Genomic DNA, 25,178 nt, shown 5'->3' with positions numbered 1-25,178 from the left:
AGCTCGTTAAAGCTTACAGCAGTCGTTCAGAGTGACTCTGCATTTGGGTGGGGGGTGTTCTAGGATCTCAACAGGGAATTCTGCCTTTAGCAGACAAATGTTTATTGCTGTATAAAAGTCAAAACCCTCCCCAACCCTTTCTAAAAGTAAGCTGAGAGTTGGCAGTCAAGATACACAAAACCACTTGTGACTTGAAAGCCCTGGCCAAGCTCACGCATTTTGCTGTGCAGCCGAGTTTCTGTGGTACACATGAATTTGCTGTTCTGTTTGGTGGATAGTTTCTCACATGTCTGACTGAGTCATTACCTTGCCACAGCTCCGACAGTGGTGCTTCCTGCGAATGACTGTGAAAGGAGCCTTGCATGCAGTGCAGTAGCTGCAGACTTCATCTGGAACCCAGTCAGGAGGATCTGTCAGAAACACAGCAACAAAAGGGAACATAAATCAAAAGGGAATAAAACCAAACATGTGATTACCAGATCCTCAAGGAAGTAGGGAGAGTAAAATATAACAGCAGCTGCTTTCATCTCTGTTTCTCAAGGTGCTTTGCAAACAGCAGCTGGGTGAATTCACGATGCCTAGGAGGGCTCCACTCCCCCCATCTCTGCCAGGCACCCACCTCTGGGCAGAGCACAGCAGGCACTGAAACAGTGCACAGCAGCTTTGGACTTATAAAATATATCTTACATAAATGTAAGTGGCAGGGAAAAGAAGATAAGCAATATGAAGTATGAAGACAAGGGACTATTGAAGCAGAGCTGGATCACAGGTATTTTGGTCAATGCAACCCGCCATCAAAACAAGCTTAGAGCAGAGATCACTCCCAGCCTCTTCAGCCCTCCCTGCAGAAAGGCCGACTGCTTTTCTGCAATTAGACAAGCAACTCCACAGGTAATAAACCCAGAGCTTGATTACCATCTGCTAAATTATTAGGACTCTTACTGGAAGTCACCAGTAACTACGGCAAAACCACAAAATCGAGTGTGCAAGACTTAGCAGAGAAAGAATTCGCCCATTATCACGAACAGCATGTTTCAGTTGTTTATGTCTCCTGCGAGCTCTCCAACCTCTCATAAAAGCCAAGCAGGGAAATGATTTGGTTTTGGCAAAGCAAAAGGTGTCAGGCTCACTTCTGCTGAGTTGCTTCTGCTCACGACAGGCTGACATGACCTGAGAGAGTCTAGAATTACAAGTGTAGAAATAATATAGTTGATTGCTTAATTAAGGTGGCAAACATCTAATGGAGGGCAAAGCAAGTTCTATCCAGAAGGAAATCCATGGACACATGAACATGAACTGCTGGATGTATTTACTCAAGTTCGCTGTATGCAGTTAGCCTCAGAGTATTATTTACAGCTTGCAAGCCATGCAATTGCTGATTTATAAACCTGACAAGCAAAATCCCTGCCTCAAGAAATGTATTTTCAAACAACAAAATATATGGTGCAGTTAATGCAGAGGTCAGGAGGGCTACAGCTACAGGCAGAAAGAAGATAATTAAATGAAAATTCCACTGTTTTGTTCAAAAATAACCATGACCAGTTTTCACGTCTTTGTCAAATTTCAACATTTGTCAAATTAAAAGTACAAAGGATATAGCATTCAATGCAGGAAATGCTCAAAAAGCAGATTAATAAAAACAAAGAGAACTCAGAATTTTACTCAGCTTTCATGGGCTCCTCTAAACTATTTTAGAAGTTGAACAAGTTTAAGGAAGTAATCCTTCACTTAGTGAACAAACTGTCTGATAAAGGTTACAACTACAGGGTCAGCAAACAAAATCAGAAGTCCGTGTGCAGAGAAATGACCGATGTGGTGAAAAATAGGGGATTGCACACAGAAGGCTTCACTTCATCCCTGGGAACAATTCACCAGAAAACATTCTGTGGGGACACAAGGCTACAAATTCCTACTTCAAAGGCAGGCTTTCCTTCAGCAGCAAGGACTGCCAGCTTAAGTCGAAGCATTAGTAACAGTGAAGCCAAGAAATTTTCCTTTCCAATCCTTTTCCTTCTCTGCAACCTCCCTAGCTACTATATGTAGCTTGCCTAGTGAAACTTACTACTAATAACAGTTTATTGCGTTGTGGGTTGGTTGTTTTTTTGGGTGGAAGGGCTGGGTTTTTTTCCCTTCCTTCCCCCCCCCCGCTTTTTTCTCCTGTTGTTGCCCTTGAAATGCAACGCAGAAAAAGTTATTTTTTAATTGATTGTGCATGAATTTGTCTCCATGGTAAATAAAAAGAATAATTGCAAAAAAACCCCAAACCATGAGAAACAGCAAATTTTGATAAATAATGACCTTAAACTCATAACAATCATATAATCCACAGTTCATGGTTACAGAATTACTTGACTGATAGATGAATTTATCTGCAAACTTTGTTTTTATAACTGCATTAAAAATAATTCACAACTTAGTGGTACTCAATGTACAGAAACAGTACAACCCTCTCTACAGAGTATTCTCCCACAGTAGAGGGGCTCTCTCTGCCTCCACGTTGGTGTCACGTCAGCTGATTCACTAAATTAATGCATCAGTAGAGTGAGCTAAAGGGCACATTTTTCCCCAGACAGTGACTCATCAGCAGTAAGGCCCTTTGACGGGGCTCCACAGCCAGCCCTGTGCCCTGTTGCCTCAGGGTTTTAGTGCCCTCCCAACACCCCAACCACTCGCACCAAGATCTGCTGCACTGCAGCACACCCCCAAATAGTAACACTTGGTTATGTAACGGCTTTTAACATTCAAAATGCTGTACAAATGTAATTGCTTTAATCCTCATCACCCAGCTACAGTCAGTCAGTGTGCGGGCACAAATCACGGGAGAAATGTCTTGCACGAAATCATACAGGGGTGCAGCCTTGCAAAGACATTTGAAATAAGGAACTTTGGGGCATTACCCCGATGTCTTTGCTTCCAGTTGTGACAGAAGAAGTCCTTACACTGAACACAGATTTTTGAGAGCAAGCACTTAGAAATTAAATGCAATCCTGGATTGGAGCCAAAGTGCTCACCCTGGCAGGGTAGATGAAGTCCTGAATGACTTGGTCTCTTTGAGCCCATGCAAGCCCTTACAGCAATGGGATCCCACCCCTTGGTCCCCTTCACCAACCTCATCTCCTTCAACCTTGGGAGCAGCCTTTCTGACTTACATGTATTAGCGATTGAGTCATTGGGCTTTTTATAGAACAGGTTTTTGAAATATTCTCTGAAGAGCACTCTCAAGAGGGGATAAAGCTTCAATGTGAGGAGCAGAGTGCCTTACACGAATTAAACCCCAAGCATGAGCCTGAAGATGTGCTGGAAGCAGGGCCAGCAGCACTGCATCCACAGGCTTTTTATGTTATAGTCCTTCTCCAGGCTACGCTGCTCCATTAGCTCTGCATGCTGCAGCAAATAGAAACATCCAGTCTCTAAAGCGTTATCTGCCTGTGCTTTGGGGATTTGGACAAGGAACGGAGGGAAAACCTTGTTCATGGGCTAATTGGCCCACTGCTTTATCATGCAATGAGAGTTTGCAGAAGTCTGCTGGGAAACGGATGAAGTCCACAGCACAAACATCAAAGAGGAGGAGGAAGGGAAGGAAGGGATTAATGAGACAGAGTACAGAAATAAATTTTAGAAGAAAATATTAAAAGCATGCACAGAAAAAAAGAGAGAAAGGAAGAGAAACAAGTATTTAAATGAAGAAGAAACAAGTTTAAAGAAAAGGCACAAGATAAAAAGACATTTAAAAAGGAGAAACAGTATTCCCAGCTCTAAAGTATTCAAAAATCTTGCATTACAATTTCTCATAAATCAAGAAATTTTATTGTCTTTTTATTAATGTTATGCTGTAGCTTTTAGAATTCACCTTTACATGTCTATGCCACCTCATTAGCTAAAAGTGTTTTCTGCTCTTGAAGTTAAAAGTCACATAAATCCCAGATGCTGAAGCTTTAAGCAAACTGTAGTCATGATGAAAAAAAAATCACACAGACACTGTAAACTGTCAAAAAGCACATGTGAATTAATTTTGCTTAAGTATGTGCAATAGTCTTAATGCAGGCCAACCTAATCTTAGAAAACCAAGGAGAACATTTCCCTGCCTCAGAATACAAGAGGAAGAGAGCCTGGACCTGGATCCATCAACGGTGTGGACTGAAACAACGTTAGATCAGGAAACTTAAAGTTCATTTAGTGGTGCTGAGACACAAGAGAGCAGAGCGGGGAGGGAAACAATCCTAAAGGTTGTTGAGGCTTACAGAAGGCCTAGTCTAGGAAATCTATGCTCTGGTAGAAAACAAATCAGAAACGTGCATATCACAGCTCTCTGTTAAAGATCAGCTGCTAAACCCTAAGCTTCTGGTGGTGTTTGTGTTAGGGCCAGACAATTCAAAGAAAATACCCTTTTCTACATCTTTTGTTTTTATCAAGTATTCCTAATGTAGGACTCCAGCTGGAAGCTCCTCCTGCACTGATGTGCATTAGATTACAGAGCACACCATGCAAACCCCTGATTATACCTCTACCAAACTAACCTTAGGAGGGCTGTTCCTACAGCAGCCTGTGGAACTTACACCGCTGCAGCTGTCACAGTGCATTACCCTCACAGCTGAAAAAAGGGTCAGATGGGCTTGCTGTAGCTCTTCTGATGAAAGCAGGAATTGTAAATTCTCACAGTTTTAAGCATGGAAAGTAGAAAACTAGGATGACTTGACTTTACCCCTCACTCAACTGCCAAGCAAGATGAACCTTTTATGTCCCTCATCACATGTAATTTTGGGCAATTTCTGACTTTGATGTAAGATTCCTAACAGGCAATTGTGCCAAAGTAATCTTTACCCTTGCTCAGTGTTGATTACAGCCAGGTTGAAATTTTTTCTATAAATTTTCTGCTTAAACAATATTATTTGACGAAAATTTTGGGGGTGAAGGAGAAAAGAGGTACAGACTTCTCAGCCTCAGCTCTTGTCAAATAGATTTCTTAGGATGGAATTTCAGTCCAAATCAGAAAGCTTTCACCAAAGCTTTGCAAACCTGGGCTCAAAAGTCTCTGCTCTGCTCGATTTAACATGACCTTGAATGATGACGTCCTGTGTACATTCTGTCCTAGTACATGATCAGCAACTAGTTCTTTGGGCAAAATAATTATTTACAAAAAATGGAACAACTCTTCTAGAAAACACTGACTTCAACTGAGATATGGTTCAAATTTTTACTTTACATCACGTAGACCAGAGACTTGGATCTTCCATATAACCATTACTTGGAGTCTTCTCCGTAAGAGCCACAACCGTTACAGAATAGAAAAAATTGATAATGTAGATCTACATATGACATACCAGAACACTCAATACGTGTATTTTCAGGACAAATATTTTCAAACCTAATCAAAATCCCAGTTATGAGATTATGGAGCTGAATAAGCCTGTGCTTATCAACATCTGGGACCTCCTAAGTACCGCAAGGAAGTCTCAACAAGCTCCACACACTGCCAACAAAGAGGGATAGTCTTTGAGAAGGGAAAAAAGCTCTGAGCAAATTCTTAAAACACAAGTCAGATCAAATTATTGCACTACAACCTAAAACCCGTAAAAATCCTGTAATTCTACATGCATGATTAAATATGTTCAGTTGATTATAAAACATTGCCTCCATATGGAAACTTGATGCTAGGTTCTTCTCTCGCACAGTGTAAGCAGAGCTGCAGAGTAAGGGAAAAGTAAAAAGTCAGGTGGACAGAACATGTTTGGCCACTGAACTGTGCAACAATTTAACTTGTTTCACTTAGAAAGTGTTGCTGGTCATTATTAAAAATAATAGTTACCTGAAGTGCCTAGAAGACAAAAAAACCTGAAGCATTCAGCTAGGGCTGACAGCTAATTCGAGAGTCACAGTGAGTAGATTCTGCTCATACAGGAGCATGAGTGGGTTTTCTTGACCCTGACTGCAACAAGAACAAGATCTTGAGCCTTGGGACTATAAACTACTGAATTGTGCTTGTGCTGCTGCTTGGGGAGTAGTAGGGACTTGTGACTAGATCGAAGCGGGTGGGCTGGAAAGGGATCAGGGTGAAATAGTGTGCTGTTGTGCAGCAAACAGATGCTAATACCACTTGGCACAAATAGGTATTTGTACTGGCAGCCACAGCAAATCCATTATGTCTGGAGTTATAACTAGGTGGTAGCAAGCAAGGCACTTCTGTGCAGATGCTAAAGGGATAAGGAATGAAAATGCACATATGGTTGCAGAGAGCAATGAGATGCTATAGCAAGTATTTTCATGGGATACCAACAGCTTCATAATGCTTTCTGGTTTCCTTGAGAAAAATCTTCAGATTTCTACGTTTCTTGCTTTTTCTTAGACAAGAAGTGTAACTCATTTTCTTAGCCTGCTTTAACTTCATGAAATGAATAATTAAAAATGTTCACATTCCCCCAATCGCAACAGATCAACCCTCCTGAGTAATAAATTACTCCAAAATACATGTATGGTCAAAACTCAGATTTGCCAAAGCTCACTATTAAAATCACCAAACTCACAAGGATAAACATAATGCTCCCAAATACGGTGAGCAGGGACTTATGCTTGATAACATTTAAAAATTAATAAAACATAAAAATACTTATGAAGACAAAAAATTAAGAAGTTGCTCTGTGTACATCTATGTATATATATGGGAATCTGCTGGCAAATACAAAGCAAGTTTTCTTTTGGGTCTAGAAACATGATCCCAGATGCATAAATGGCAGAAAGACATCAAACTTCTACTTCCCAATGATTGGTTTTTTTTAAACTGTACTACATATTAAGAATGACACAGCTCTGTCCTGGCAGAGATGCATTTATACTAGGTTAACTAAGAGTAGTTTTATTACATTTTCAAACTTGGAGGTTCTCTTTCAGTTGTGTGTGACCCGTGCTGCCCACTCTCAGTCCCCTGTAAACTTCTTGGTCAGTTGATTATCTACCAGTGGTTTGTCCAAGATGGAGATCATGAGCTTCCCAAAAACCTGTGCTGGTTCGTAGCTCACCAGGGCACGAGGGAGAAAGGTAATAGCGTAAAAGTTCCCAGGACACAGGCCCCTTCTGCTGTTACTGCAATGCAGAGCAAACACCACTGACAGCAAAGAGCCCAACCTGCTTTCTTCTGAGAATCTGCCACTACAATTTGCTTTGAGTTTATTTACAGAACGTTGCCTCCACTGGCCATCACCTCCATCATACAACCAGGGCAAGAAATTGTACTATATTTAAAAATTATTTATGGAATACTGCATAAATGAAACCTATACTCTAGGAAAATATAAATTTATTTGTTTTATATTCTCTCTCCCTATAAATATAGTGCTTTTTATACTCTATGAAGTACACATGCATATGTTTCCCTGCAAAAAATCTTGGAGCTTTAGGACAGCAAAGACGAACAAACACACCACAGGCTCATCTGTATTTTTGAATGCTTTTGTTTTGGAATGCCAATTAATCTGTAGTTTATTTTATTTCAACCTTCAGAAGGTCATAGGATTTAACTCTTATACCCTTGCCACTGTCAGTTGGCTCATAATAAACATTCATATTTGTTTTACGACCCAGACCAGCTGGTGAGTTTTATATACAATAAGAATGAGAAATCTGACAAAACAAGTGATTCATCTTCATAATCTGAGTAGATGCTGAAACCTTCAGTAGAATCTTAAAACCATTTATTTGTTCAGGTTGCTGGGCTTGCTTTCCTTTTTTTTTTTATTACCATTGATTGAATACAATCTTAAACATTCGGTACTTTCGGTTGGAGGGATTTACTTAATAATTGGAAAGAGCCTTCCTGGCAGGCAGCTTTCTGGACCTTCTCAGTTTGATACATGCTCCTGTTCTCCACAATGGCAGAAGGAAGGAGCTACTCATGTGCTCCTTCGCTTTAAATTGTTTTCACTTTCAGCTGAAATAACTGAATGACCTGAGTTACAGAAATTATGTACAAAAAAAGGATGTAATTAATTTTGGTGCAATGATGTCAACAGATTGGTGCAATGCTCTCAGACTTTGTGCTGAATCCATTTACAGGGATAAATGCAGTGACTCCTGTACTCTTCTTGGTGGCCCGTGGCCCAGATTTGGCCTGGAGGACAAACCCATCAGGCTTGCTGCAAGAAATAGGGCACCAATGTTCACACAGCAAAGGTTGCCTTAACCACTAGACATCTTCCACCTCCACCCAAACATCACTCAAAGCGAGGGGCTGTTCCTTCCATAGTGGTCAGCAAAAATGAGGTATGTAGGGAGGTGTTATAAGGGGCAAAGGCACATAGCTGCCAAGATGAAAATCCTGCTGCAAGTTTATGCCTCATGCTGAATGCCTTAGGGATAGCAAAACCATGTATGCCATTAGCTAACAATGCTGCCTCAGCAGAAACAAGTTCTGTACAGCATTACAGTGACCTTGAGGAGCAGGGGTCTGGAATGTATTGGAAGCGAGGGGATAGAACGGGTGTTTCTACAGTTTCCCCAAATTCAACAAATCGACCCACTTTGGATATCCCTTTTTGCAGACCTTCTGTGACTTGTTCTGATTTGGAATATGGAGCTCATCTCTATTTTCCCCAGCACACTCTGTCTCTTTGGGATACGGAAAATTCCTGTCCATCAGCAAGTCGGAAGGCCAAGTAACAGTGGACTACACTCATTAGTTTACACAGTCAGAAGGGATGTAGTGGTTTGTACAAGCAGATATTTACAGCATAATCACTTACACACCAGCCAAGGAAGGCTCCCAGAGAAAGCCTGCAAGGAGACTGATGAAGACATGCCCAAGCCTTCCCAGTGAGGCAGTGCAGTTACCAAAAGCAGAGTCCCTGCAGGACCACTGGCTAACTGGCTCTTTAGACGATGTGTTAACATGGGAAAACACTGGCACAAAGTGCTCATTCTGGCATCCATGTCTACTTATTCCGAAGGGACTTGGTTATCCCACAAGGCTCTGCTTTCTACCATGAAGACACAAATAAAACACTGCTATTTCAGAACAAGGGTGCAGGCAAGGGCTGGTTTTGTTGTAGTTATCTGCATATGCTATTAATACCACAGATTGAGTTTTACCATTCACTTAGGGCAGGGACATAATTGATTGACACTGCCTGGGTGCCGCAGGGGCTCTTGTAACTCTAAAGATTCCCCTTTACCACACTCCCATATGGCAATAACATCACCTAAGTACCCAGACCGTTCTCCTCTATTTCAATAAATAACATCCCAAGTCATAGGCTGCACTTCTCCAAACATAAAACACTCCCCGTGCCAATAGAAGCTGCCATGAAAGGCCAAAGAACCCTAAAAGCTGAATAACATGCCAGGGAAGTGAAGTGACTTTGCTGTGACAAAATGTACATCCACTGTGAGAAGGTTATTTAGCATCCTGCAGTTCAAGTTCTGTAAGTCAAATTCACCGACAGCATCAGGCATCGATTCAAAACAAAAGAATATGATTTGAAATGGTAGAGAATCAATCATCTCTTGCATTCTTTTCCAATACAGTCTATACATGGCAAGGATTTTGCTTAAAGATTTGTTCTTTACTGCACCTTCTGTGACATTCTGAATTACAGCACAATAGAAAAATCAATTAAAATGACTTCTGAATAGTTCTTTATCTGCCTCCAAATCATCTTCCTCCAGAAGAGATAATATTTCTACATGAATTAGCCCTACTGTTCTAAATAGATTAGATCCTTTAGCCTGCAGCTTCAGAAGAAGGGTAAGTAAGCAAACCATGGGTTTTATGTAAGCATAAAATAAGTTATAAATACGTAGTATTACTCTAAAATCTAATCTTTAAGAGGTCTTTTTTTCCCCTGTGATTTCTGATCTTTATTACAAATGACATGAACCAATATTTCTTTTCTGTTGGCCACCACCCTCCGCATCCAGGCAGAGACACACACTGCTTATCACTCAGTTCTCAGTCATCCCGCATTCCAAACCTCTCACTGGAAGGACGGCAGTGTATGTGCATAAATACATAACAATACATCAAAGTTTTAAAGCACAGGGAAATTACTGCACACTTGAATTTCTGGGAAGCTCAGATACAGTTTCACAGTTGACGGTTGTCTTGTATTTCTCACTTGACCACAGAGATATTACTGCTCTGATAATTGGTCTCCTGGTGTGCTGAAACCACCACTTAGCCTTGAAGATCAAAGCTGATTGCTTTCTTGTTTGCTCCATCTCATACATCTACTTTCTCTTTTCTTATTCTTTGACTGCAAGTGCTCTGATATCTTTTAATCCATTTTTTATACTGTGGTTGCCATAATAGGACTTTAGTTCATAACAACTCTGAAGCAGCTCAGATTGAAAAAGAGAAACAACTCGTGAGTTTTCAGAGTGCTTGAATCCAACCAAAACTTTGATACTTACATATGCTCTTTTCTTCACTCTTACCATGTACTCAGTGAGATGTGAGCAACCTCAGCAGACTTACCTAACACTACCTTTTCTTTGAAGTAATATGGTGAAGAATATGAGAATATTAACCGAAATATTTTGATCAAAGACAAAAGTAAAGAGAATACGAAAGGTAATTCTACCATGAGAAAAAGCAGCACTTCCACATATAGCAAACGATAGAAAAAACTTCTTCAGATTTGGCTGAGAAGACCTTACTTAGGGCTTTCCAACTCACTCAGCCCTCAGAAACTTGTCAGATGCACTGCTGTATTAAAGCCTTTACTATACAGACCCTTTCTCCACTGATACAGAGGAATTCACATTGAATATGACAATTTAGAGATAAGAGTTTCAGGAGGCTGTAGGAAAAAACCTGAAAGAAACATGTTCAGTTTATCATCTGACTTTGTCTCTAAAACATACTATGACAACATTTTATACTCACTTTTCAGAGCCAAATGTTAAGACTTTTTATTTTAATCATCATTTTTTATCCAGTGTTGTCTCATTTTAATTCGTAGAAAGAAGAAAGTACCTTCAAAGTCCCCATCTCTGGCTTTTGCTGCAAGTTCTGAGGATGATATACTTTCTTGACATAAAGCACAGTCTTCCAATGCTGCATTCCTTAAACCATGATTAACTGTAAAACAATTCAAAAGTACTCATTCATATTTTTCCAATTTTCACTTGAAAGGTTCATGTTAGAACTTCTGGGATTAGACTACAGTAGCACCTCTATACACCTTCATAGACTTCTTGCTTTTTCTTTACCCTGACACAAACAGTGATTTAAAAGTCTCCTCTATTCTTCTTTGGAATGATGACAGAAACGAAACATGCTGCTATTACAGGACATGCAGTCCTCTTACTTCCAGGAGTTTAGCTGCATCCTACACTTTATTTGCCAATTCTTAAATTGGATCCTTTTAAAGAAGTAGATTATGAGAACAATGACACATTCCCTAGGTGAATAACACACATCAAATCATGTATCAAAGAGAAACTTCATCCCAAAAGTCTCTGACTTTTATCTGCTCATTTTGTTCATGCTTACTTTTGTCAACATCTTCTTTTTTAATGCAAGAGTTTATCCACTAGAAATTATATCCAGCCAAGTACTATTGACTAATATATATTTCCCAATGATAATTCCTTACAGCTCCAGTTTCTTTATTACTCTTATTTGAATGTTCAGGAGCTCTTCTATTCCCTTTTTGGATTCTGTCTAACACCATTTTTTTTTTTTTACAATATAAAAACCAGTCTCTTCACATCATGACATGCTGCCACCATAGAACTGTTCTGGAAGTTTCAACCACAAGTAATAGAGAACTGTAATGCATGTTGTGCATTATCCCACTGCAGTTGGGTTGGATTGGAGGTTTTTCTGCTAACTTGATCCAGCTTTTAACCAAGTATGTCACCTACAATCGTCAATGCTTTTAAACGAAACTAAGAGAAAGGAAAAGTTTTCCATCAGGAGGAAAGGAAGTGGGGAAAAAAAAAAAGAGCTCTGATCACCTTCAGATGCTGATAGTTCTAATCATAACAAAGGACCAAGGTAATTGCAGTCTTGCTGAGATGACATGGTTATTTTTAGATAAGTTAGCAGACTTGCCACTTTGAAAAAAATAATCGAAATGGTCACAGAGAAAAAAAAATCTTTCACTGGCTCATGATCTTGTTCTGGTTCCATTATTTTAATAATCTAGAATTAAAACGTGGGTATTTTTCTATTTTGAAGCCAAATTCTCATTCTCATCTTATAGTCTGCTCTTTGGTAACACACAGGAATGCACATAGGAATATGGAAACAGCAGGTGCACTCTGAAGGCTTTACTCTTCAGTATTTGCCTTAAGACATACTCCTGTGTACCTATACTTGCAGTGATTTCAACCTGTTTACAGTCTGTTTCCATGACTTCTTTTAAACTTAGGTCAAATCACTGTACAGTGAGTCCTGTCAAAAAGATAACAGTATGTTAAGGGAATTCTTGTAAAATAGTTCATGGATCCCTATTGGGTTATCAGTAGAAATTTACTATAGATCTCTTTACCTTTCTTTTGCTTTTCCTTATCTTCTGTTTCAGGTTTGGTTGCCATAACTTCAAACAAAGTCTTTAGGATACTTCTCAGATCACTAGCATAGTTTGTCTGCAGCTGGTCAGCAACACCTTAGGAGTTCAAGAAAACGAGGAAACTGTTACTAGATTAATACACTGCGCTTAAAAAAAGTTCTTAAATTTGCCTGTTGCTACTAGTGGTGTCTTCGTTTATTTTTAGGGGATCACTTGCTCATGTTAGGAATAAAAATTGAACATTTAATTAAACTAATTCTCCATAATGGCCAAATTACATTCTGGTCTTTATGCTACCAGCAAGTCAATACATATCTTCCTTATCCTTTGGCAGGAAATACTGAGAGATTCCTTTTGCATGAAATTAGAAGTGCTGCATCAAATTTCATTCCTTGAACACAATAGGACATCACCATGAAAAAGAAAGCACTTTGAAGTCAAACCTGAGACATGTCCAAACTCTTCGTTGCTACAGATCTAAAATGTTTGCATCTCTGATTCTGTAAGTTCCCATCAGGTCACAGGTCCTTCTAGACCAGACTGCAACTCAGGCCCCAAAAACACAGTCTTCCTGCAACTGCATCTCTAGTCCTTTCTACCATAACTTTGTGTGCACCAAAAAAAGAAAAAAGAATAGTTTATAAATTCAAAACAAAAGGTGACTCTCATACCTGAGATACAGACAAAAAGGCGGTGAATAAGATCATTACTGCCATGAAATCTAGATCTGATCTTCTCTCGTGTGGCAATTTTAGCAGCCTGCAAAGCAAGCTGGATTTCTTCCTGATCGATGTCATCAGATGAACAAGAACTTGTCATTAAACTGCTGTCGGAGAAAAAAAACAATGTAAAAGAAAGTAATGTAAATCTTCACTCAGTTGTTCAGGATGTTCAGCAAATCCTAAAGGATTTATGACTCAGGCAAGACTCTACAGCAAACTGGAACTAATTGCTGTAAATTCTTGTTGAAGTTAATCAGCACACAACCAACCACCATCACATTTGACTTTCACTCTGTGACACAGCTGCAAAAAAATTTTAAGCATAAAATCACTTGTCCGTATTTTATTGCATTTTTCCTTAGCTATGACAAAGTGCTGTGCCATTTTTCACATTATCTTCTTCTAAAAGCTCAGTCCTGAGAACATAACTCCACCAAAAATCCTGAAGGGGAATATCAACCTAAAAATGTGAAGGTCAGTTCTGAAGTCAACTTAGAAATATATTAATGTTGAAATTAATGTGAAAAAAAAGGAAATTCTGAATTATGTTACCTTAAAATAGCAAGAATAGAATCTAAATATAACCTTAACAAAAAAAGTGGAAAGAAGAGTGATAAAATATAATTTACACAGTACAGAGGTAGATTAGTCCCCTTACAAATATAACAGTAGAAATTGCTGAAATGCCAAACTATTGTAAAAGAATGGCTCATCAATCCTAAAGAGATTAAAACGTGTTCACCAAATGTCTACCCAAAATTTAAATTTTCTTTTAAAAACCATATGCCAGGCATTCCCAAACCTTTGCACCCCAACCCCCCTTCCATTTTCCTCTTACAGAAAAGAAGCTTGAAAGAACCCCAGACCACAGGGAAGATTTGGTAGGAATCTTCAAATATTAGGAATTACATAAAATATTTGTGAATCAAGATGACTTCTTTAAAAAAGGAAGTACTTAGGGGAAAAGTAGCACTTTGCCCTTAAAAACCCTTAAATGGGAGTAAAGGGAGTGAGGGATGTAATTACACTGAAGCCCTAAGGATTCACTGTGCTGACCAAAGGAGACACGAGTCTTCTTACTCTACTACATTCCAAGACAGAAAGAACAGTAAACAATTTTTCTCCATATATTGGAAAAAAATTCGTATTGCCAGTTATCACAAAAAGCTGGACTGTCTTACTTATAATCATACTTTTGCTATCCAAAACTCCAGCACTTCTTACTCTGCAGACAACTATGTGTTAAAAAAAAGAGTTACTAACTGCATAATAGCATGTATAACAAAAGAAGTCATTTCTAACACATTCAATCTGCTTTTATCAGGTGCAGAAACATTCACCATCTTGCAGATTCCCTACCTATTGCAGTATGCATGAACAATTATTTCAGGATAAGACACGTAAGTAACATTTATAATTACTTATAACAAAATTTTATAGAATATAGTTTTGCAATTCTACCTGTAGGCTCCACATGTAATCCTTTGAAATGTAAAAGAAAAGTTTATTAGGCCATGCAATCTTAAAAGCCCTAGGAAAAACAAAACTGAAAATAAATAAGTACTGGAGATTAGCTATTGATAGAAATATCAATAGAAGATGTGTAGCACGAGTACCTTAACTGGGTTCCCATTCTTTCAAACACAGAGTAAAGAGCAGGCTTGCAGGAGATTCATTTTGTTCACGTGATCTATTGCTACTAACAAAAGAAAATCCTTGTAAAGAGATGTTATTTCTATGTTTACAGTCCTGGCAGCACCATGACTGACTGGGTTTATTAAAGACACTGAGAGCTGAGTGAGAATTCTCTCTTTCAATTTTAGTTTGCTTTTTCGTAGGGGATATAATATATCTATTATAATAGCAAGCCTGTCAGTGTGGAAAGGTCTGTGTTCAAGACAATGAAGAGGTCATGTAAGAACAGGGCTTATGAAGGCGTAAACTGAAAGGTAGTGAGAGCCAGGAAGCAATTCCTGACTTGCAGTGGTGTGCAGTTAGAGGGTTGCCTCTTCACACAAATGCTCTCATATGCAGAAAAAGGAGTCTGCCTTGTAACATGGCCAAATAGGCTCTATCTTTTCTTGTTTTTTAAAAGAATTTTTCTTAGTGATATACACATCTGTATCATAAATGGCATGGAGCTCCTGACAGAGCCAAATGCAGGCTATGTTAGTTACAATGGTCTTGTTGAAACTCCTGATACACAAAAACCTTAGTGCAAGAGAAAGCAGGGGCTGATTCAAGGATGACTCTTCCCTCCAAATCACAGTTGAAGAAATATTTCGAAGTCGGGTGTTAAGTGGGCACAGAGCTGTGAAGAGTGCTTTTCAAGAACATAAACTACTTGGTCCTTTCCCATTTTGCAGAAAGGAAGAAAGGCTCCTTCCACAATTCTGACCAATTTCAATAATAATTTTTGCCTTTTCGAGACTCTTCCAAATGGGAGGAATGCAGTTTCACCTACTCCCCCCCAAGAAATGTGGTTTGACCTACTTCTGTACCAGACGACTCTGTTAGATTCTGTGGTGTGTCATTAAGACTGGTCATGTCACCACAAGACTAGCTGGAACCGTTTTGTCCTCAAAATCCCTAGCACAGAGCTCATACAAATTGCTTCAGCACTGTGAGATGGATGGGTAGCATGTATGCACACTCACATTTATAACACATGTTCATATGCACAGTCACATGTAAAGTACAATATCCAAGTACAGAAGGTTCAGAAAAAAGGATATTTTTTAGTTGGGATTGGCTTGTGCCACTGCAAAGAAAGACGTGAATGCTCCAGAATAATTTAAAACTGGACCTAAGAATTACTATGGAGTTAGAAACAATTACTCTGCCTTTATCAAGACAACCAAGTCAGATTTAGACAAAAGTGACTTCAAAGAATGACTAATTACCATCTGTTCTTTACTTTAAAATACATCTTAGTGTAAAAGAATGTAGCCAGAAAAATTAATATTGTAGAGACAGTTAGAAATACTGTAAGAACAGAAACATTGCAATTGTTTCAGATAAACAGCAAAAGAGACAGGTTTTTTTATAACAGGGTATCCCAAACAGTAATGATTGCATCTGTGTAAATAGATTTCTCATAATTTTTAAATTGATATTACATAAAACAAACCTGAAATTTGATCTGCAGAGTTCAGTTTACCTTTTTTTTCCCCCAGTTCTATAAGGAATACTTTTCCTATGTGGCTTACCTAACAGGCATAATTTGGCTCAACATTCCAAGCTGATACCAGATGTGTAGGAAGCATTTCATTAATGTCAGACTACACTCAAATCTGTAATGTTTCACAAACAGTATCTGCAGAATCAAGTCTCACTGCAGAATACAAATAGCCATACTACACTAGAGACAAGTCGCCATTCTCTCAACTTTTTTCTTGAAGGGAACCCTGAATTATCAAAGGAATTGAAGAGATAAGCCCAAAATATGCATGGAACTCCCCTCGTGAAATGTTTATCATATACACAATGCTTATAATGTATTTCTTTTTCAAACTGTAAAAACATTGCAAAGTTAACACATCTGAAGATGAACATAAAGAAATAAGATTTTATATCAAAGGTTGATTCCAAACAGTAAACCTGCTTATACTTTATAAAGGAACAGGTACCCTTTGGTAGATACAACGGATTAGCTTTTTGCTTAAACTTGGCTAGCATCTACCCATTTTAAAATTACTCTTCCTTTTTAATACATAAAGAGTTTATTAAGACTCTTTCAACCCTTTCAAGATGTATCTCTAGTACCGTTGCCTGGTCTCAAGGCTTGACTGTGAAATTTAGTCAAATATGTACCAGCAAACAGAAGTCAATAATGTAATTGTATGCAATATCATCTTTCACCTGTAAAAACAGTTTGATTTACAGCTTTTACATTCCAAAGGATACTTGTGAGCCAGGTTAAGTAGCAGTACGCATACATAATGGAAAACAGGACTGTGGAACAAGGTTATGACTGACATTTTCAGAAGTGGCGAGACATCTGTGACACTGTAAGGCTTTGTGCTGTATTTGTTGGTCATTGACACATCCAAGAACAGCAAAAGCAGCTAAGTCTAAAACAAAACAACCAAAGTAAACTGATTAAAAATTGGTCCAAACTTAAGTATTTTACATTTGTGCTCAAAAAATAGTCAAGAGCTGTAGAAAACTGTAACTACTCATAGACATCTCCTTCCAAATTTGTCTAGAAATGTTTGGTTCTTTAAACCTGAAATCTGCTCTGAACAAATGCAGAACATATGAGATACTCTGAAAGAATCTGTCAACTACTAACAAACAAATCTTCAGAGTATCTTAGGAATGTATTAAATATACAGCAGTGACAGATAAAAAGAATTTAAAAGCTCTATGTATCAAATATATTGAATACAAAAAAAATCAACTGAATGATCATGTTTTCAAACAAATTCAAAAAAACTTTTTTTAAAAAAGTGGTTCGGTTTTGTTTCTTTGTCCTTCGAAATCTTAGATCAAAAGCAATAGGTGGTCACTACTTGCAAAGGAGAAAACCCAACATACTCATTCTAGTATATACTGTAGATTTGGAGAATGGTTAGGGTTGGAAAGGGACCTTAAAGGTCATCAAGCTTCAACAGAAATATGTGACACAATTATGTCACCAAATTTAAAAGGAAAGTAAGACCACCCTTTTGGTCTCTGATTTCAGGCAAGGTCTTCAATTACAAATAATTTTCAGGAATAGATTTCCGAAGATTGTTGGTGGTGCCTTTAAACAGAGAGGGCTCAAGTTTCAGCCAAACTCATCCCAACCAAGTTTAAGAGCAAAACTCTTACAAGTTCTATGAACAATAGCACAAATATTTACTAGAAAAGAATTTACTATAGAATTCACTATAGAATTACCAATTATATTATATAAATACCTGTGACACCAGGGATTCCTATTTCGTTTGCTCTGGAAATCTCCAGCAAACTACACAAGCACAGGCAGAAGCAGGACAACTATTTGCAATTAAACAGGTAATACCTTCCTGCTGTAGTGTGAAATCAAAGCTTGTGAATCCACTTCAGTGAATTCAAAATCTAGGTATTAAATGGTACTATTGTGATGCAGAGGATCACCCAGAGATGCATTTTGAGACCAAGCTGCTCTTCAGGACAGGTTGATGTGAGCTGTATAGTAGCAGGTGAGGCACCTTCTACAGTAAGGAAATCCCTAAAACAAAACTTTGTGAGAAATCACAAAACCTTCTGCATTCTTAATGTCCTACATAGAAGGACATTACAGTTATAAATCATGTTGAAAGTTTTTACAAAGGGACAGTAGCCCGATTCTTTAATATAAATTATAGTTCATTTAAAAACAGATGAGAGACAACCTAAAAGTTATCAGACAGTGCAGTTCCTTGGACTTAAATGGCATCAATTAATTTGCACTAATTGGCCTTAACAAATCTCTCATGTCCATTATTTAATGCCACGTGTTTTGAATAACTAAAAATATATACATGTATAGATATATCAGGTACATGAATTTCCCTATATACATCAGTACATTTAGAAGATTCTAGTTCTTACACTATTTCTTGAAACATATTACCATGAGCTCCATGGTTTTCATTTTGGCCCATACAGAACTTAGCACAATGTCCACCTTATGCTCTGTGTACAATATCAATAACAAACACTTTTTATCCATTCTACGACCTTTAAGGTTCTCTCCCATTTGAATTTTTTCATACTTATGATAAAAAAGAAAAAAAAAGAAACCAATGCAGGCAAATCTATGTTATTGTTTGCACAGTAAGTGGTACATTGCTCCCACTTATATTTGTGTAGGCTGTAACTGGAAATCTCACCACTAACCTGTCAACCAAACTATTACTCTTACTTTTCTACTTCACAAGGCTGTAGTCAACTCGGGGTTCCAATTTGCTAAAAATAACAAACAATAAACTTCAAAGGCCATGTAAAGGAACAAACACAATAGTTGGGAAAAGACAAAGGTTGCATCATGAAGAACGACAAGATGAAAATTATACAGGTTTAGGTAAGAGAAATGTAACTCTGTATAAAAAAAAATACTACCTCCCATCCTATTTTGTGCAGTACCTCTAGTGTTTCTTTTTGGATATTCTCAGAAGAAACACAATAAACAGTAGGCTAGAACTTGCTGGTTTCTAACGTGCTAGTTTTGATATGGTTGGAAAAAAACCTGTGAAAGTAATGGGTTCTTACAATTATTTTAAGTGAAGAGGGTGGCTAGAAATCAATTTTAGAGTCATTTAAACCCAAGACAGAACATGTCTTATTATTTGGGTAATAGCATATATTTATTTAGCCAAAGACTATGTTTTAAGGAACAACCCCAGAAGCTACATTTAAAGCAGACTAAAAAAACTTTAATGCAGAACTTTATTTCCTGACTTTTAAACCCTAATATTTTATTAAGTCAATAGAGTTTTAAAATCTAATCCCTTAGGTATTTTCTCTTTGTTTTAAGAGAAAAGGCTAAAGGGAGGGGGGGGAACCCCCACCAACCCACCCTGAAAACATGTCCAAGGCTTCAGAACTTTATCTTGAGAAACAAATAATATAACTGCATGCAAATCCCTCTAGCTAGAAATCACCAAAAGAACTGGACTTGACTAGAGAACAGTATTATCACATGTATTAGTAATGCCCAGCTCCATTCACAGTAGGACATGTGCTAGAAGCCCCATCTGCTGTCAACCTTTTGAATTCCTCAGTAGGGGGAATTACTTTCCATATACTGCAAGATTTGCAGAAGCCCATTCTTAGCTTCTTTTGCCCCGTGGGCAATCTGAGGCTGGCTAATTAAAATAAGGAATTTGGCTAACAGGATTATCCATGTGTCCTAAATGATATTTTCAGCCAGGAAAAAGTCCTGAGCATTGAAGATGGTTGAATTCAAAATCAACATCAATAACTTCTGCTCCATACCCTGTCAGCTTCTGCAGCTGCCCACTCTGTTGGAAGAACATCTTCTTGCATCTTTCCTCAGCTCTTCCAACCTCAAACTCCAGAGCATTTCTCATTTGGACTGCAAAAACCACAGCTGTTAAAGTAGCATCTTGCTAAACAGATCCATTATAAGAAACTCTACCTAGGTACTGGCTTATTCAAACTCATTACCCCTCTGGACTGGGTTTTCAGATGAATGCAAAAGTCAGTATTTCAAATGGGAATTAAAATAACACTGCCAGTGCAAAGTTTATCAACTTTTACAGTGCTTTCTCCTGAATAGCTGTTTTGGTCATTATCGATAAAACTTCTGTAAGTGTGCATATGAAAAAATAACTTAAGCATTAGTAATCAACACAGCTGCTTTCTAACCATCAAATGAATTTTAGACACTTGCAAGGTACCACATTTACTGCTTTACTTAAAATTTAAACCATAAATGGATAAAAGTGATTGTGAAATTTAAGAAAAAACAGAACTGAAAAAACAACAAGTTAGAATATTGCTTAGGTTCTACTACAATTTTTTCAATTCCACCATGACGTTGTTTTCTAACAGTTCCTTGCAATCAAACATACATTTAAAGCTCTCAAATGTTCACTCACACTGCAAAAGGATAAATAAAATGAAATTAGAGCACAGAAATATTTAAACTTCAAAAACATATCCCGAACTGGAAAAACTGAAAGTGAAAACCACAAATAGTATATAGCACTTATGACAAAATGGTATGGAATATCAGCTCTGGTATCTGATACAGGGATAGAAACCCACCAGTCCCAGCTTTTACTCTTTATCCAGAACTTGACACAGGACAGGCAGAACCTGGATACCTGATACTAATACTTTCAGGGGCAAAGAGTAACTTCATACAGCTTTAAGCAACATCCTCTGCAATACACAAGCCACTATTCTGCGTGGCATTGTAACAAGTGAATTAATTTAGCATCCAATTCCTGCAGATACACTCTCGAGTTGCAACTCCTGTGTGAGGCAGAAACAGAGATGGAAAAGCAGCCTTGAAAAACATTCTCCAGTAAGAGGAACTCTGAGGGATAGGAAAACTTATTAGCACAATATTTTCATATTTCTTCCATCAGTTCCCTCAAAAAATAATACGGAACAAGCAGCAGAAGCATTAAAGCATCCTAAGGTTTAAGAGAATCCCACAGGAATTCCATATCCAGACGTGGGAGTCAAAGCTGAGAAAAGCTAATTAAAGTATTAGGTGGAGCCTTAAAATTTTAATTAGAAAAGAAAGCTTTCTCTTCATTTTTCACCTTCAATGCCGCTATAAGTATGAGGAAATCCTCTTTTTTCCTCCAATCTAATTGTGATTTTACAATGTATCTGTAGGCATTGTCAAAAACTCTGCAAAAACTGCAGTTACTATAGTGATTTTAATTACACATAATCTCAATACTCCCAAACATGCTATTCAAAGGGTTTTACTGGGGAAAAAAACCACTAATCTGTAAAATAAAATCTAATTTCTGAAAGCCAGTAATTTTGTTCTATTAGTATCACAGGAAACACCAAGTGACATTCAACAACAGATTTTTTTCACATCACTAAAATGAACATGATTATAATTGTGGCCAAATTACTAAAAATGAAAATTACAACTGAGCTATGCAGAAACAAGAACACAGACCTATTATGATCACTTTGTGTCAGTCTCCAGCCAGACAATATGCTTGATATGCCACTTGGAATATAGCCCCCAAATGGCAAATTTTAGGGTGTCTACCAATTTGCTTGAACAGTCTTATTGCCTCTGCCACTGATGCTAGTCAGCTTAAAATACTGCCCTATTTTACTTGATTTACACAGAGAGCAGTTTATCCTATATTTACTTCAACCACATCGAACATTTTAACACCTCTAAAATATGAAGTCTATTATTTTAATAGAGAAAGACTAAAAAACTTGAAACAACTGAATTTTCACCTTCCCACTGGAACAAGCACTTGTTAACAAGTAGCTTACACAGGGTGCCGGGGATATTCCTTGAGAGGATAAAATCTGCAACAGTTACTTGTTACTAAAGACAAGGATAAGCATAAAATATAAAATACCATGTAGAATATCCTAAAAAGGAACACTGTACCTTAGAAAATGCTGCACCATTTTGAGATTTTATTTTTTTTTTGTCTTGCGAGGTGCAGAACAAGATAGGCATGAAACACATCAAGAAGAATCCTGGCGGTGAAAACCTAGAGACATCTGCTTCAGTCACATGTGTCTCACTGACTAAAATCATAAGCAAAAGCTGACAGACCTCATCAACACTGACTTTTTTGTTTTGCTGGTACTGCTCAGCTGGTTGTTGGGGCAAGGGATTTAGAAGCAAAACAGGAAGGCTGTATGCAGCAGCCTGTTTACGGCTGTATTAATAGTGCCCTCACACTGCATGAGCGACAGAGCTGTGCAAAACAGCACAGACTTTCAGTGCCTAAGACACACACACACAGTTTGCAGTTCAAAATCATTAGGCAGGAAGAGCATCTATACTGGGAGTCAAGTCAGATTTGCTCAAGGTATAAACCCCTTTCTCTTCCCACAACTCTTTTCACTGAGCTCTTTATTTCCATGATTCCAGTAGAGTACATGTAAAGCCATTACTAACAGCCTTTTTCAGATTATGAGCAGTCTCTCCACAAAAAAAAGCTCGACAGAAAAAAGGGGGCAAAGAAAATCTACAGTAACGTACTAATCAAAACAAAAATGACAGTACCAAACATTAATGCAGAATTAATTCGCCAGTTTGCACAGCTTCAAATATAACCTGACCAGGTTAACAATGGTAACAGTGCAAGACAGGAGAACTGAAGACAGAGCTGATCAGGTAGACTGACACTTGAGTTCAAATACATTGTTAATGTATTTGTTGTCCTCCACGCTATCATCTACAAGATCCCCAGAGTAGTTGTGATCTCTGTTGAAACCTAGGGCATTGTGCTGTAGCTTTGATAGCATAAATTCTGTAGCATGAGATGAAAGAACTCAATTCTCCTACTATAATTCACAGTTCTGGCAAATTACCAAGTTCTTTTTCCTTCTTGTATAATTTTTGAGGCACTGAAATAAAACCTGTTTTTGTAAGAAACTGTCCATCCCTAAGAATTTTGCTTGATCTGTCAGCTGGGCAAGAAACTGGCTGATAGCTCACACTCAGGGAGTGCTGACCAGTGGTCTATACTCAGGTTGGCAGCCTGCCACGAGTGGGAATCCCCAGGGGTGGTCACTGGGCCTCATGCTGTTCATGACCACCATGAACCATCTGGATGATGAGACTGCGAGCACCATCACCAGGCTGGCTGACCCTGGGTGGAGAGGTGGACGTGCCAGCAGGGAAAGCCATCTCTCAGACCAGGACAGGCTGGAAGAGTGAGCTGGCAAGAACAGTGTGGAGTTTAACAGAGACAAGTGCAAGGTCCTGCAGCAGTGACAACACCAGAGAGCCCGGGACAGGCTGGGATCCCCTGCTGAAGGGGACCTGGGGGTCCCAGTGGACAACAGGAGTCAGCAGTGAAGCTGCTGCAGCAATGAAGGCAAATCAGATGCTGGGATGCACCACAGGGGCACCACTAGCAGAGATGGGAGATGTGACCATCCCAATCTACCAAGTGCTTGTAACTGGAGTACTACTTGTATCCAGCTCTCATCCCCACAGTTCAAGAAAAGACACAGACAGTAGAGCATCCAAAGGAGGGCCATGAAGATGATGGAGAACCTATCCTACAAGAAGAGACTGAAGGAGTTGGGTATTTTATTTCCTGGAGAAGAGAAGAGAAGGCTCCAGGGGACCTCACCACAGTACAGCAGTATGTAAAGAGTGGCTATAAAGAGGACGGACTCTTCTCAAGATGCCACATGGAGAGGACAAGTTGCAATGGGAGAGGTTTCATCTTGATATAACAAAAAAATACTTTACACTAAGAACAGTCAATCCCTGAAAAAAACTCGCTTGGGATGTGGAAGAGTCCTCATAGCTAGAGGTTTTCAAGATGCAACCAGACCAAGTGCTAGATAATCCCACCTAGGCTTACTTTCCCACAAAAAGTTGGACCAGATGATCTTCTGAGGTCCTATCCCACCTGGGCTGTTTCATGATTCCATGAACTGACTGGCAAGGTACCTTCAAACAGCCTCCTGCAAAACACCATCTATTTCTGCAGCAGGTAGCTAAAATTTCAGTTCTTATATTTAAGAGATTTCGTATTCTAAATATTGCAATAACCTTCCCTGCCTTGTTTCACATGTGTCTTTATACTAACAGGGATATACTCAAAATACACATAAAGTAAGCCATATGATTCAACTATATTCAACAAGCCAATGACCTTGGGATCTACCCGCATGTAGACAAATACAGGTATTCTAACTGAGATAGCCAGATAAATATCCCACTCTAATTGCTGGCAGAGTCTTGCTGTTTTGGCATAAATTTGAGCCACAATTCATTGCAGATGCTTCCTTTTACAGACCATAAACAGGCAAAAACTTCACCACAAATTTTTGTAAATGCCTAAAACAGTAGAAAAACATACCACAAACCCCCAATATTTAAGCTGCAAAGAAATATCTAAATAAATAGATAAAAAAATACATACCTGTTGACTACAGAAGGCATCTAGTATATCATTAGGGTTAGTTTTAAAAGTTATTATTTATATTTAAAGTTGTCATTTATTGGCTTGTCATAACCTTAAAATGAAGAAATAGGGTTTACCATCTACTCTAGCAGGCAAATGCTTGAATACAGAATTCATTAGTATTTCTTCCTCCCTTGCACTCTTACTCCAAGAACTTCAGTGATGTTTTGAAATCAGGTAATTGTAACTACCTTGGTTCTTCTGTTGTCTCATTTATTTTTCCTCATCATTCCCAAAGCAACACTTTCCTTGCATTTTCTAGCTATAGTCTTTCAAAGAACTTGATATGCTTAAAGAATGAACCTAAGTCCTCTCATTCTGTTAGC

General features: G+C 38.4%; 1 protein-coding gene across 4 annotated transcripts in view; it reads right to left on the bottom strand.

The window, feature by feature from the left end:
• ZFYVE28 (zinc finger FYVE-type containing 28) overlaps nt 1-25,178 on the bottom strand; it is a 153,669-nt gene that overhangs the window by 2,960 nt on the left and 125,531 nt on the right. For 2 of the 4 annotated variants that reach the window (XM_027699884.1, XM_027699886.1), the window contains 4 exons: nt 13,178-13,329; nt 12,486-12,602; nt 10,964-11,068; nt 307-410 (listed from right to left, as the gene is read on the bottom strand). In XM_027699884.1, coding sequence (XP_027555685.1) covers nt 307-410; nt 10,964-11,068; nt 12,486-12,602; nt 13,178-13,329 — 478 coding nt within the window. Of the gene's footprint in view, nt 1-306; nt 411-10,963; nt 11,069-12,485; nt 12,603-13,177; nt 13,333-25,178 lie in introns of all 4 variants that reach the window. The other 2 variants (XM_027699883.1, XM_027699885.1) reach the window with 1 other exon arrangement.

This window comes from Neopelma chrysocephalum, unplaced genomic scaffold (assembly GCF_003984885.1).
Source record: "Neopelma chrysocephalum unplaced genomic scaffold, ASM398488v2 Primary Assembly neopelma1_142, whole genome shotgun sequence".
Taxonomy (NCBI): Eukaryota; Metazoa; Chordata; class Aves; order Passeriformes; family Pipridae; genus Neopelma; species Neopelma chrysocephalum.
This window is presented reverse-complemented; position numbering and strand designations above follow the sequence as displayed.